Raw genomic sequence first — 14,603 nt, forward strand, 5'->3', positions numbered from 1 at the left:
CTCCCACATAACCCCTTCCCCTCAAAGTTTACACACCCATTGGAGAGGGAGTCAAGGCCAGGACTCAGGTATAGCTATGCACGTAAGGCAGAATTCCCTCTTCAGCGGGACTTAAGTTCTTACCACCGAGGCTCCTGAAAGGTTTCATGGCTGTTCATCGTTCCACTGAACCCATGCCAGGCCCTGGCTGCTATCACAGATCCATGGCACTTTGTGTAACCCCCACACCTCCTGGGTACGGTGTTCTGTCCCACCTAGTAGCACCAAGACCACTTAGAGCAGAAGTGGGCAAACTACGGCCCACGGGCCACATCCGGCCCGCGTGACCCTCCTGCCAGGCCCCTGAGCTCCTGGCCCAGGAAGGCTAGTACCTGGCCCCTCCCCTGCTGTCCCCCCTCCCCCACAGCCTCACCTCGCTGTGCTGCTGGCACAATGCTCAGGGCGGCGAGCTCCTGGGGCAACACAGCTGCAGAGTCTGGCCTGACCCGACCCAGTGCTCTGCGCTGCACTGTGCGTGGCTGGCTCCAGCCCAGATCCAGCCACCGGTGGTAAGGCAGCGTGGTAAGGAGGCAGGGAGTGGAGGGGGTGTAGATAGAGGGCAGGGGGGCGTGGACAGGGGTCAGGGTGGTCAGAGGGCAGGGGGGTTGAATGGGAGTAGGGGTTCCGGGGGGACAGTCAGGAAGGAGGGGGGGATTGGATGGGGCAGTGGGGGGCAGTCAGGGGCAGGGGTTCCAGGGGTAGTCAGGGGACAGGGAGAAGGGGGCGTTGAATGGGGGCAGGAGTCCCGGGGGGGCAGTCAGGAAGGAGAGGAGTTGGATGGGGTGGCAGGGGGCAGTCAGGAGAAAGGGAGAAGGGTTGGTTGGATGTGGCAGGGGTCCTGGGGGGGCAGTCAGGAAGGAGAGGGGGGGTTGGATGGGGTGGCTGGGGGCAGTCGGGGTCAGGGGTTCCAGGGCCGGTCACAGAGAAGGGGTGGTTGGATGGAGCAGGGGTCCCGGGGGGGCAATCAGGAATGAGAGGAAGGGTTGGATGGGGTGGTGGGGGGCAGTCAGGGATGGGGGTTCTGGGGGTGGTCACAGAGAAGGGGTGGTTGGATGGAGCAGGGGTCCCGGGGGGGCAATCAGGAATGAGAGGAAGGGTTGGACGGGGTGGCGGGGGGCAGTCAGGGATGGGGGTTCTGGGGGCAGCCAGGGGACAGGGAGCTGGGGGGTGGGTGGATGGGGCAGGGGTCCCGGGAGGACAGTCAGGGAACAGGGGGGTTGGATGGGCATCAGGAGGCGAGAAGCGGAGGGGGGGGATCTGGGGTGGGGGCCAGGCCACGCCTGGCTGTTTAGGGAGACACAGCCTCCCCTAACCGGACCTCCATACAATTTCCAAAACCCGATGTGACCCTCAGGCCAAAAAGTTTGCCCGCCCCTGACTTAGAGAGAGAGATCAAATGAGTCCGCTCTACAGCCTTAGCTAACAGTCAGCTGGCTTTCAGCGCGCGTGGTAGAGCGGGGGTCTCAAAGTCCCAGCCCACGAAACTCCCCACTGAGGCCTGCAGAGGAGAGACCCAGACAGCCACGCTGCCGGCAATGTCTGCTGCAGGCGCCGCCCCCCCGCAGCTCCCATTGGCTGGGGGAGAGGGACAGAGATACCATCATTAGTTGCCGGGCAGAGTCAGCCATGGAGGCAGTGTCACTTTTTTGTGCACTGAATATAAACAAGTCAAAAAACTGAATACAACTACCTGACGCACACCTTGCTGTAACCCTGAAGGTTTCAATTGTTCAGTCACTGAGGCCCAACATCCACAAACTGACAGAACTGAAGCGTTGCCAGGTGTCTGGAAAACACTAAAAACTCTCTGGCAGGCGACGAATTGTATAAAGTTGTATGACAGTTTTATTATTTCTAAGAAATTCGAAATCAAAAATACAAAATAAACGTTTTCTTTTCTGATCATCATCTTCAGTGATATTATTGGCTCGCTGGGAGGATTTGAGGACTGGCACTGGCCCTAAGGTAAATTGAGTTTGAGACCCCTGCAGTAGAGACTCATGCACTAAGCTCCAGAGGCCCCAAGTTCGATCCTGCCCACCGCCGACCAGGGTCTGTCGGCGTTACACTTGCACTGCCACTGAGTCACAGAGCCAGGTGAGCTTTACACATTTAAAAACAAAAAAAACAAGTTCAGTGCAGCTCAGCTTTCATTTGCAAAGGAAAACCTCCCTTGGATGCCTTTGCAACGTGTCATTTGAGTCAAAGCAAAGGATTCGCCTCTTCCTGGACAATGCTGAGAAGGAAACAGCTGCTGTTGAAATAAAATAATGCTTTGCACTTTGGTGGCACCTTCTACAAGAAGGTCTTAAAGTGTTTTACAAACGCTAATGAATTCACATCTCCTGCTCTGAAAGAATGACATCCTGGGGTTCCTTTGTATCAGGTTATTAGTAACCATGTAAGACTGAGGATGGAAGTCTCCTCAATCATACTGCCCCTTTCCAGAGGTTTCTGCAAACACAGTCCCTTGGAACAAAGGAAACAACCCCTGGTGTAGCAGAAGTGGCTCTGGGGCAGCACAGTTTGTGTGGTGCGGAGAACTCAGCTGCTAACTCTGTCTTGGGCCGGACCAGAACCAGTCTCTGACTGGAGACCCTAACAGACACAACAAAGACAATGCAACACAAAGTGTACTGTGTCCAGGTAGATCACTGCAGCACAGTCTGTCAAAACAGAACTCATCATGCTTCCAATCCTGATCTTCTATGATTCTATGCCAACACTGCCCTGCCACGCGTGCAGACTCTGTGGCTGACACAAGCACAGAGACCAGCACCACTTTTTATCTTATTTTATTTTGGTGGCACATAGAATATGCAGTGTAGAAAAGTGCAGCCTGGTGGGGCTCTGGCTTTAGCAGATTTGACTCAAACATCCAGCAGGTTGGTGCAGTAAGAAGAGGCAATTGTTACAGAGTCATTTTGCACAGCAGAACCACACTAAGCCTCACAACAGCATTGCAAGGAAGGCGTCTTCATCATCATAATTACTGTGTTACAGATGTGGAAGCTAAAGCACAAAGAGTGACTTGCCTAATGTCATTCAGGCAAACTGGCAGACTCTGGAACAGCCTCCCAGGGCTCCGGACTCCAGTACGCCTGCAAATCCACACTTACCTTGCCTCAGTTCTCAAGGACTCAGCTCAGTTTCTGGATCTATTCCCAGGTGGGGATGAGATGGCAAATTTACACTCCGCTGTTGCTGACCAGAAGGGGATTCTCTATCAGGTAGCTGAACTAGGATTATACTCACAGGCCAAACCTTGGTTAATTTAAGAGTTATGGTTGCTCCGGTGCATTTCCTGTCACCACAATCACCAAAAATCAAGGAAATCCTCAGTTCAGGCAACATGAGCATCCAGATCAATCTCAACTCATCTCTCTTACCAACTAAACACTGTAATACCCAACACATCCACAGACTCCTCCCCTTCACCACAATCTTCATTTAAATAGTGGTATATAACTAACTACAGTGCACCAAAAACAGAATTCTGACCTCAGCAACAGCAAGATATATTTCCTATAGATACATGTGACAAGTCTATATTGTGTTGTCTGAACATGGAAAAGCATGAAATCAGAGTTCAGATTCTGCCTCTAAATGAAAGTTTGAGGCACTGAGTATTTGGAGGAAACACGAGAGGAAAATTTGGCAGATGGAACAGGAAGGTAGGCCTCCCTGTAAAGACCTAGCATTCCATCGGTCTCCACACCAAGAAGAAAACCAGGATGATGAAGCACCAATGAACTGTTTGTATTTTGAATTATTTCTTTAGAAAATTCCCCACTGCTTTGCAATGTGAAGCCTGAGTAGAATTTCAAGCATGTGACTCTGAGACTAGCAGAGAATATGGCTTGAAAACATTAGCATCTCTGGGAAAATGTGAGCAAGGAATTAGATGAAATCTTCTGAACTCTCAGAAGGTGCTAAAGAGTGTGCAAAGTCCCGAGAAAAGGACAGTTTGTGGCCCTACATCTCTCCACTGAGATGGATTTTTGTGCATTAAGGGATTCTTGAGGCAGGAGAGCTGTGGAGCTGCTAGGAGGACGCCACCATATTCAGTGCTGCATGGCAGCTTGCTGCAGCCGTTTTGCTCTGCAGCATTTTGGACTGAGAGAACTGTGCTGTCTCAGACATGTCATCCCAAATGAGCGATGTGGATTGTATGCTGTTATCGTCAAGGTCCTTCTGTTGGCTTCCTGTCTCTCTTCTGGCACGCTCCTGGGAGCTGCGTACCCAGCCTGTGGCAGTTCATCAGGACACAGTGAGATTAGGGGAACTGACTGGGAACAACTCGAGGAAGTGCCCTCTACAGCGGGCTAACAAAGCCCCTCACATTATTCAGTACTACTAAGATCAGGATACGGACAGACTAAAACTACAATTGATTTCTGTTGGTTAATATTTATTCTGATATGGTCCAGAACAGTTTGGTGCAGTTATCCTTACAGGGAATAACCTCAAGACATTTGGAATAGTAACTACCAAAGAACACATGGATGTTACACTGCATACCTAACAGCAGATGCTGCCTTCTTTTCCCTGTTGCCTGGGGAGAGATACACTGGTTTCTGAAGTATAGAAAATTTAACTTTTGCTGCATAGCATACAGATGGGTACTGGGAACTTTAACTGCTGCTGCTGCACATATGGATCAAAATTGAACAATTAATGTGTTTTTAAAACGCCCCTGGAAAAATAAAGGGGGTTGGATTGTATAAAACATAAGAATCAACAAATGGCAAAAAAAAAAGATTCCTGGTGATGGCGTTCACAGCTTGAGCTTGGGATGTCTCTGTTCAAAAGTGGAAAAAAACATTTCAACGTTAAGGCTACTTTTGCAAGGGATGAAAATAGGCTTGATGCTGCTCATCTTGACACACAGGAATTAGCATTAACATCCACTGTATACAAATGAGAGTGGCATACAGAAACCCCTCCATGAATCCAGCTCAAACCAGTTTCCAGTTTGCTCTAGTCTTTATATTATAAATAAAAGGTGACTTTGCTACTGTTCAAGTTCACGATGCCTGCAAGGCTTTTCAAAGAAATGAGCAAGTCTGTCAGTTACAACAAAGCACATATAATTTTGTTCTGTTTGAACAGAGGCAATGAAACCTGAACAAAACTAACAAGTAATAAACGTTTGAGAATCCAATGCATTTCTCAGGTGAAAGTCTGCAAGCATTTCCTCTCAATGGCCTAGTCCAGAAAGAGAGCCATGAAGGTAGGAGAGCAGAAAAGGGTATATTAGAACAAGAAGTCAAAGAGGCAGAAGAGAAGCACTTTTTCTTTGAACCTTTGATTAATTTTCCTTCACAACAACGTTTGGGGTGTCTGATGTTGACAGTTTCCTAAAGACCCAAGACTTGCCCACATGCTGTAGTAACTAAAGCCCTAAAGTTACGAGTTATTGCTGGGGTGACCAGATGTCCCGATTTTATAGGGACAGTCCCGATATTCAGGGCTTTTTCTGATATAGGCACCTATTACCCACCACACTCTGTCCTGATTTTTCACACTTGCTATCTGGCCACCCTAGTTATTGCTATTTAACAATTGTCCAGTCATCAAGGCCTTTTAGAAAAGATAGTGCAGAGGGCTCAGAGAATAAACACACAAGGTCTAACAGCTAGATTTCCTCAATAGTTTGAAGAAATTCAGAGTTGCTGCACCTCTCGTGCTGCTAAAGAGACTTCTCCCTTTTCCCTGTCTGTGAATGAGTCAATGAATTAAAAATTAAATTAATATCAAACATTGCTATTCTATAAGGGTTTACCTTATAGGCAATCTTGTTAGGAAAGAAAGGGGTTGCGTTCATATTGATTTCTTTTAGTTTAAATGATAAAATGAAGTAGTAAGGCTAATGTTTGCAATCAAACATGCGTATGCTATAAAGTTAGTGAAATATACCTGTGCTGAAGGTAGCAGTAAATAAAAGGAACTGAAACCAAATAGTGTGTTTATAAGGACACTTGACCACTGAGTGAAAATCAGAAAAGCAGAGCGCACCAGGAAAAGACTATAGTCATGTCTACCCTTTACTCCTCCTGTGTTTGGTTAGTAATGCACAGACACCACTCAGCCATACACACCAAGGTCCTATCATTCTTGCTAAAACAAGGAGAACAGAAACGGAAGATTTATACGGCTCTTCTGACCTGCTAGAGAATGGCAGTTCTTGAAGTGACTTTGCATTGTATAATGGACTGTCAAAACAAGTTTATCATCGGAGAATACGGAGAATACGGAGGGACTTTGTATAAATTATATGAACTTTAAACAGGACAATTCAGCAGCTAGCAGAGTATTGACCGAGAAATTGCAACTTGAGGAAGCATAACTGCAAAATGGACCCAGGAATGGTGCGCAGAGGGACGCGTGGAAAGCAACTTGAGGAGGTAAGTTGCTGACAGGAGCAAACCCGCCAGCATTCAAGGTTTGTCCCAAGATGGTTGTACCATGAGTGATGGCCTGACCTGTCTTAAACAAGTTGCTGTGACAAGATTTGTTGCCCTGAAAATTCCAGTCCTGTGGCAAGAACTTAAAAGCTAATGTCTTGTTCCCTGATTGGATGGCGAGAGAGGACATCTCATTTTGGTTGGACATTCTGAATGTTTGGAAGAAGTATGGATCACCATCTGATCGTCCATGCCAACATCTTTAGTAAGAGGAACTAAGCTGGACCACCAAACAGAAATAGGATAAAATGACCTGTCTCCTTCAGCATGTCGCTTCCTGAAAGCTGAAGATACCTGGAAGGGAGAAGTCTGAGGTCTTGGGCCTGGGAGTCCTCCTGGTGACACTGAGTTCCTGTCTCTGATAGGCACCTTAACTGTCTCTTTCTATTTTCCTGCTATTTGGGTTTCCCGCTAGCGCACCAGGAAAAGACTATAGTTATGTCTACCCTTTACTCCTCCTGTGTTTGTAGTGTCAACTCCTGCCATGAACAGTAACTGAGCTGAAAGCTGACAGCTGAGCAGAGATCTGGTGATAAGTAACACACAGACTTTCTCTTGCATGAAGACCCAACTCAGTAAATTGCTCACTTCCTAAAACATAACTTTTCCTAAAGCTGGGGACCTAATTAGTAAGGAGGAGAACATGCTAGTGTATGTGCTTTAAATACCGTCGCAATTAGACTGTCTTTGCTTTGTAACAGGTTCCATTCAAGTTTGCTGTAAAGTAGCTTTAAAACTGGACAAGTTAATGTCATTAACTAAGGGTATGTTTACACTGCCCATGTTACAGCGCAGCCGCAGCAGCGCTGTGACGTGGGCCATGTAGTCACGTTTTATCGTCAAGGGAGAGCTCTCCCGGCAATAAAAAAAACCCACCCCGAATAAGGGGTGGTAGCTTTATCGCCAGGAGAAGCGCTGTCTATACTGGCGCTTTTCAGCACTAAAACTTTTGTCGCTTGGGGGGGTGTTTTTTCACACCCCTTAATGACTAAAGTTTTAGCACTGAAAGTGGCAGCGTAGACACAGCCAAAGATTGCAGAACATGTACATGTGTCTACCAGAGTTAATGGTTTCATACTGCCTTTCACGTCCAAGGTGAATAACCAAACTGCCTTGTAATCTAGCACTGGATAATTTTCCCTCTGTTGTGCTAGCAACACCAGAATTAATGACCCCATGGCCTCCATCCTGTTCTGAGAGACTGAATTAAAAATCGAAACAAAGTCACTTTCCCAATACAGTGATTGAGTGTAAGTGTTATTTTCTATTGCTGTTGTGTGATTTGATTCTGAAAACCTAAATGGTTATATCAACCAATTTCCTAGCGCGTTAGCCAAATCACAAACACTATTTTTGTCTTCTTATAGCCTATAATATTAGTGCTTGCTGTTGCTGCTAAGGATATTTAATAAAACGCCATAAAACTAAATTCAACTCTCGAGTTCTTTTCCTAAATTAAGCAATCAAAATTAAAAAGATCCTAAGAAAGGTGGTACAGGTAACCAGTTAAGTGTTAACTAAGGTTTGGTGTGACAGGGTGCTAAGCAGAAAACTGCTTAGCCAATCCCTGCAACTCCAGCTCCAATACAGGGAGGTGAATTGGAGCTGGGTAGATCACCTGGCCCTGATTGGGGAAGCTGGAACAGCTGCTGCCTCATCAGGCTGGGGCTGGATAAGAGCCCCAGGGAAAGGAAGCCGGGGGGGGGGGGAGCTGGAAAGTGGAAAGCTTCAGGAGAGGAAAGGCAGTGTGGGGAAGCAGACAGAGATAGCTTGGCCCCTCTCTCCTGCTGGTGGACTGCAAGAAGGGGACTACTTGTATAATGAAAAGGTGGTGGGAGCACAGCTTGTAAATAAAAGCACCAATTGGGCACTGCAGCTAGAGGTCTCTGTGTGACTTTCTCAGCCCGGCAGGAGCCAGGAGGGCTCTGCAGGGACACTGCTACATTTGGCTTATACCTTACATTTCTTAAAATGCAGAGTTGTCCCAACTTAAGGTGTGACTTTAACCCAGTTTAGTTAAACCAGTGCCAGCGGCTGTGTGGACAGTCATATCTGGATTTAAAGTAAGTTTATTTCAGTTTAATTTAAGACAATTATGAACAAGTTTAAGTAAGCCACTCAAATACAAATCAGAGTATCCCTGCAGGGATTCGCACCAAGTTAACTACCTAACTCAGACTAGTTGAATCAGAGAACCCCAGGATGTCAAAGCCATGGTTGAATTCACATTTGTTGAATCAGCCAGCTGTTCTGGGACAGGCTAGTAATTTCTGGTTTGTTTCAATCTACTCCAAGCTGAAATCCACTGACATTCTCTGAAAAAGGTTTGCATAACAATTTGCTACAAAAGTGATGAATTAAGCCCTGGGTTAGAATTAGAACCAGCTCTGGGGAATGAAATCATACTCAAGTATGTGAAATGCAATGACAGCACTGTAGCTAGTCCCCTATTTTCAAGGTCATCCTTGAGACACATGAATCCCATCCTTCTAGCAGTATGCGCTGGGTGCCCCCACTGATCAAACCCAAGGGCAATCAGACCCCAGTAGCCAGGCACATTCTGAGCCCATCCCCACTCACTTCCACTACTCTCCAGTCCTAGCAAAGAGCAGAATTCAACAACCTGCCCTGCTCCATCTCTAGTACTAGCAGGACCAGACCAAGAGGGGCAGATTGCACCCCTCCACACACAGCCCTATTTCTTAAGAGGGGCATTTGCCACTGAAGAAACACTACCACATGTAGGCCAGCTGGAGTCCAGCCACAAACAAGAGACACTAGAGATACATCAGGATCTAGAAAAAAGCCATACCTTCATGCACAAGCATGCATTGTACTTTGAAACATGCAGGCACTTGCTGGCCAATCAGCTCACAATAGGAACTGTTTGTTCTTTTATCTCTGCACCATGTTGCTTTTTTTCCCTGAATCAATGATGGTCATAACCTTCTCCTGATTACAAAACGAATCCGCCCAAATGTACGTAGATTTCCCTGTATCTGATGTACTTACAATGGAGGCCAGCATATCTGTTTCAGTTAAACGGACCCATTGTGAGCGCAAAGGCATGTGGACTATCCAAACAGGAACCTGTCTCAAAAATTTGCATTCCTATAATCCACTGTGATCTCAGTATCTCTTTCAAACAGTCTGGATCCAAGGAATAGGAAGCAGTGGCCCTACCAGTTCAGTAGATAGAGAGACAAGGTTGGTGAGGTAATCTATTTTATCTGTAGATCACAGGAAGAGCTCTGTGTAAAATCGAACACGTGTCTCTCTCCCCAGTAGAAGCTGGCCCAATAAAAGATATTACCTCACCCATCTTGGCTCTCTATCTCTCTCTATGTGGGGCCGACATAGCCACAGCACCACTGCATAATTCAGTAGATAATAAGCAGAAGAACACAAACAACCAAAGGTAGTAGATGACGGTTCACTGGACTAGTTAGAAAAAAAAGTGCGGGCAGCCTTCTGTGCCTTCACGCAGGCCTGATGGAATAAGTAGAAAGCCTCAAAGTCTTGGCTACTTTATTCATTTTTCCAGTTTGTCCAAGGAAATGAACGACTTGCAACTTTACACTGTCTAGGCTCTGAGAGCTAAATGTCCTTGTACGGCTGGGTTTGGGCAAGCAACAGCAACAATCACCCGCTCCTGCAGCTGCTGGCAGAGGTCTTGTGGCACCGAGGCCCTTTTTCTCTAGTGTTTTATCTGGCTCTGTCAGTTTGCGCCAGTCTCAAAAGGATGTGATGTTCCCTGTGGACCATCAGGTGCTCTCTGTTCTCAGGGAGTGAAACTCCATTTTACAGGAAGAAAAGAAAGAAAAAAAAGTAAGAAAGTCTTAGTCAAATCTCATAGATGCTCTGAACTCCTCCAGTGAGCCTGCACCAATAATGGAGAAAAGAGCCACACCAACCAAAACGCCAACAGCTTCCTCCCACGTAAGGAGACCGTGCGTGAAGCCAGTTGTCCCGTATCCCTCATTTGAATGTCAAATCATTACAGCCTGTTGACTTCTCAAAAGAAGCAATTCTGCTGGACCAATACAAAAGCAATTAGCATCAAAGAGCTTAACGTGGTCTGGCTCTTCAGAATGACAGTATTTCTGCCAGCCTCTGCATCGTCCCCCAAATACCTCATGCAAACACACAGCCACACAGTGATCAGGAAGGATTCTGTCTGAATGGGATTACTCACAGGATGTGTGACATTGCTCCATGTTTGGAGTGCAGCGCATTCTGGGAAACTGGGTCTCCTGGACATCCACCTTCATTGTAAACAGCAGACCCTCAATACTTTTCCCATGGACAAAGGAGATCCAAGCTCGGGGTGAAATTAAAACTCTCCCAGCAAAAAGAACACACATAATCGTTCCTGCACATCCATTAGTAGCTCCAATTTTAATGAATTGTAAGAAAGCAGACCGCAATAACCATGTACAAAGTACATACACTATGACACTCAAACCAGCCCAAACATCCACCCCAAAGCCCGTGAATCAGGCAGAGTAGGCTCAAAGGCATACGGATGATCACTGATTAACTGCTCATCAATGCCGAGAAAAACAGGTAAAAGTCCCTTGGCAAAGGTAAGAGCACTGTTTGGCCTTAACACTTCCATTTGGCATGTGCCAACAATTTTTGTTAAGTAGAAAGTTTTACCCTGATCAAAAAGAAAAGAAGTATTTGTAGCACCTTAGAGACTAACAAATTTATTTGAGCATAAGCTTTCGTGAAAGTTCACGAAAGCTTATGCTCAAATAAATTTGTTAGTCTCTAAGGTGCCACAAGTCCTCCTTTTCTTTTTGCGAATACAGACTAACACGGCTGCTACTCTGAAATCTGTTACCTTGACCAGACTGTGAAGACAAAGACCAGGCTGACATTAACAGAACCACATGACACTCAGCAAAAACAGAAGGTTTCTCCAAAAGTTGGGCAGATTGGCCCCAACTGAATGTAAACATCTTGGCCCAGAGTTAGCCCCTGACATTAACAGGCTTACATCAGGGGTGAACTTGGCCCCCTGGTTTTACCAAGCAGTCAAATAGCTAAATAGCAAGTGCAAAACAAGTTCCTTCCCTATAGAAAACCAGCCAAAGCTGCATGTCAATGGTAATCAAACCAGAACAATTTTCTGCACAGACTGTGTAAGGTGCAGTTAACGCATGTCAGACACTGGAACGGGGCTGGGAAAGCTATTACCTGCCCCAGACATTGGAGTAAGCCTACTGCCCAAAGAACAAACCCTTTGGGAGTGGGACCCAGAGGATAGCCTCAGCTCATAAACCCTCAGGTTATGGGGTCAGGAAGTGAGTGAGACTCAATCCACTGGGTCCCTTCCCCTAGGACTCAAAGCAAGTCAAATGGCATCCGGATCCTGGCCCCTTTGTCACTTACCACAAAGAAAGTAAGCAAAATGCAAGACTTCATTTTTGTAAATCTTACACCTTCAAGGTGACCCACTGCAGTTCTGAAGTGGGTGTTGCCCCATTCATCCCAGGTGGGTGTTAATGCAGAGACTCCATTTAAACATTAACATTTTCAACTGTTTCACTGTTAATCATAAACAGAAAAATACAGCTCATGTGCTCACCCAGCAGGCCAAGGTATCAGAAATGTCAGGGAGGAAAGAAGCCAAGATCACGGCCCATTTGCACTAGGTGCGCTACAAACACATAGCAAACGTGAACTCTTCGGGACAGAGGCTCTCTAGGAAGCCACGGTGGGAGAAGGGCAGTGTCACTATTCCCACTGTACTGAGGAGAACTGAGGCACAGGCAGATGAAGTGACATACTGAACCCAGATCACCCAAGTCCTAGCAGACCAGGGTCTCAGGCCCAACACCAACCATCTCCCGTCTACCTCCTCTCTTTTGCCTGGGCCCCTGCAGGCTAAAGCAGAAGGGTTCCCTAAAGTCTACTCAGCACTGATGTATCTCCTCTTAAACAGCCCAACAGGGCTATTGGCGCCAGGGGAGCCCATTCCCCACTCACCAGGTCCCTGCCATTGTGGGGAGCACATGCCCTAGGCTGACACAGCTCAGATTCGGGAAGTTTTCCTGGGCTTTTGCCAGTCCGCATGTCCCTTTGGATTCCTGCCCACTGCTCCCAGTGCAATGGGGAAGGGGTCATGCGAGGGTTGCTCCTAGCGCTGCCAGTGGGGAAGCCGGGCTGCAGTGGGGGGGATCCCACCGCTACCAATGGGGGGCGGGCGGGAGGGGGAAGAGGGAAGAGATCCCACCCCTACCAATGGGGGGCGGGCTGCAGCCGGCGGGGGGATCCCACCCCTACCAATGGGGGGCGGGCTGCAGTCGGCGGGGGAGGGGATCCCACCCCTACCAATGGGGGGCGGGCTGCAGCCGGCGGGGGAGGGGATCCCACCCCTACCAATGGGGGGCGGGCTGCAGCCGGCGGGGGAGGGGATCCCACCCCTACCAATGGGGGGCGGGCTGCAGCCGGCGGGGGAGGGGATCCCACCCCTACCAATGGGGGGCGGGCTGCAGCCAGGGGGTAGGGGATCCCACCCCTACCAATGGGGGGTGGGCTGCAGCCGGCGGGGGGGATCCCACCCCTACCAATGGGGGGCGGGCTGCAGCCAAGGGGTTAGGGGATCCCACCCCTACCAATGGGGGGCGGGCTGCAGCCGGCGGGGGGGATCCCACCCCTACCAATGGGGGGCGGGCTGCAGCCGGCGGGGGGGATCCCACCCCTACCAATGGGGGGCGGGCTGCAGCCGGCGGGGGGGATCCCACCCCTACCAATGGGGGGCGGGCTGCAGCCGGCGGGGGGGATCCCACCCCTACCAATGGGGGGCGGGCTGCAGCCGGCGGGGGGGGATCCCACCCCTACCAATGGGGGGCGGGCTGCAGCCAGGGGGTAGGGGATCCCACCCCTACCAATGGGGGGCAGGCTGCAGCCGGCGGGGGGGGGATCCCACCCCTACCAATGGGGGGCAGGCTGCAGCCAAGGGGGAAGGGGGAAGGGATCCACCCCTACCAATGGGGGGCGGGCTGCAGCCGGCGGGGGAGGGGATCCCACCCCTACCAATGGGGGGCGGGCTGCAGCCGGCGGGGGGGGGATCCCACCCCTACCAATGGGGGGCGGGCTGCAGCCGGCGGGGGGGGATCCCACCCCTACCAATGGGGGGTGGGCTGCAGCCGGCGGGGGGGATCCCACCCCTACCAATGGGGGGGGGATCCCACCCCTACCAATGGGGGGCGGGCTGCAGCCGGCGGGGGAGGGGATCCCACCCCTACCAATGGGGGGTGGGCTGCAGCCGGCGGGGGGGGATCCCACCCCTACCAATGGGGGGTGGGCTGCAGCCGGCGGGGGGGATCCCACCCCTACCAATGGGGGGCGGGCTGCAGCCGGCGGGGGGATCCCACCCTTGCCGATGGGGGGGCTGCAGCCGGGGGGCTCCCAGCACCGCCCCCGGGGGCTGGGGGTTGTTCGCTGGCACCCGCCGGACCCCGCTCAACAGGTGCGGGAGGCCCGGCCGGCCCCGGGCTCAGGGCTCGCCGCCCGCCCGCCGCACTCACCTCTCCGCCATGTCCCGCTCCTCTGCCCTGCGGCCGCCGGCTGCTGCAGGATGTGAAACCCGATCCCGCCCCGCCCGTCCCGCTGCCGGGGCAGGCCAGCCGGGGGCGGGGATGGATGGGGCGGGGGCATGGGGGGAGAGTGATAGGGGAGCGGGCAGGAGGGCTGGGGTGATGGGGCAGAGGCGATGGGGGTGGGATGATGGGGGAAGCGAGGGTAAGGAGTGATGGGATGGCGTGATGGGGGGGTAAGTGATGGGGCAGGGAGTGATGGGGCAGAGGGGGTAGGGGATAGGGGCAGGGAGTGATGGGGCAGAAACGATGCGGGTAGGGTAATGGGGCAGAGGGGGTAGGGGATGGGGCAGGGAGTGATGGGGCAGAGGGGGTAGGGGATAGGGGCAGGGAGTGATGGGGCAGAAACGATGCAGGTAGGGTAATGGGGCAGAGGGGGTAGGGGATGGGGCAGGGAGTGATGGGGCAGAAACGATGCGGGTAGGGTAATGGGGCAGAGGGGGTAGGGGATAGGGGCAGGGAGTGATGGGGCAGAGGCGATGCAGGTAAG

At 50.4% G+C, this 14,603-nt stretch overlaps 1 protein-coding gene across 1 annotated transcript in view; it reads right to left on the reverse strand.

Annotated features, from left to right (window-relative positions):
- LOC119842384 (rho GTPase-activating protein 39-like) overlaps window positions 1-14,159 on the reverse strand; it is a 128,245-nt gene extending 114,086 nt beyond the window's left edge. The window contains exon 1 of the mRNA XM_038370427.2: window positions 14,045-14,159. Within this exon, the coding sequence (XP_038226355.1) occupies window positions 14,045-14,055 (11 nt within the window). The 5' untranslated portion in view covers window positions 14,056-14,159. The remainder of the gene's footprint in view (window positions 1-14,044) is intronic.
- Between the last annotated feature and the right edge of the window lie 444 nt (window positions 14,160-14,603).

The sequence above is a fragment of the Dermochelys coriacea genome, chromosome 13 (genome assembly GCF_009764565.3).
Source record: "Dermochelys coriacea isolate rDerCor1 chromosome 13, rDerCor1.pri.v4, whole genome shotgun sequence".
NCBI lineage: Eukaryota > Metazoa > Chordata > Testudines > Dermochelyidae > Dermochelys > Dermochelys coriacea.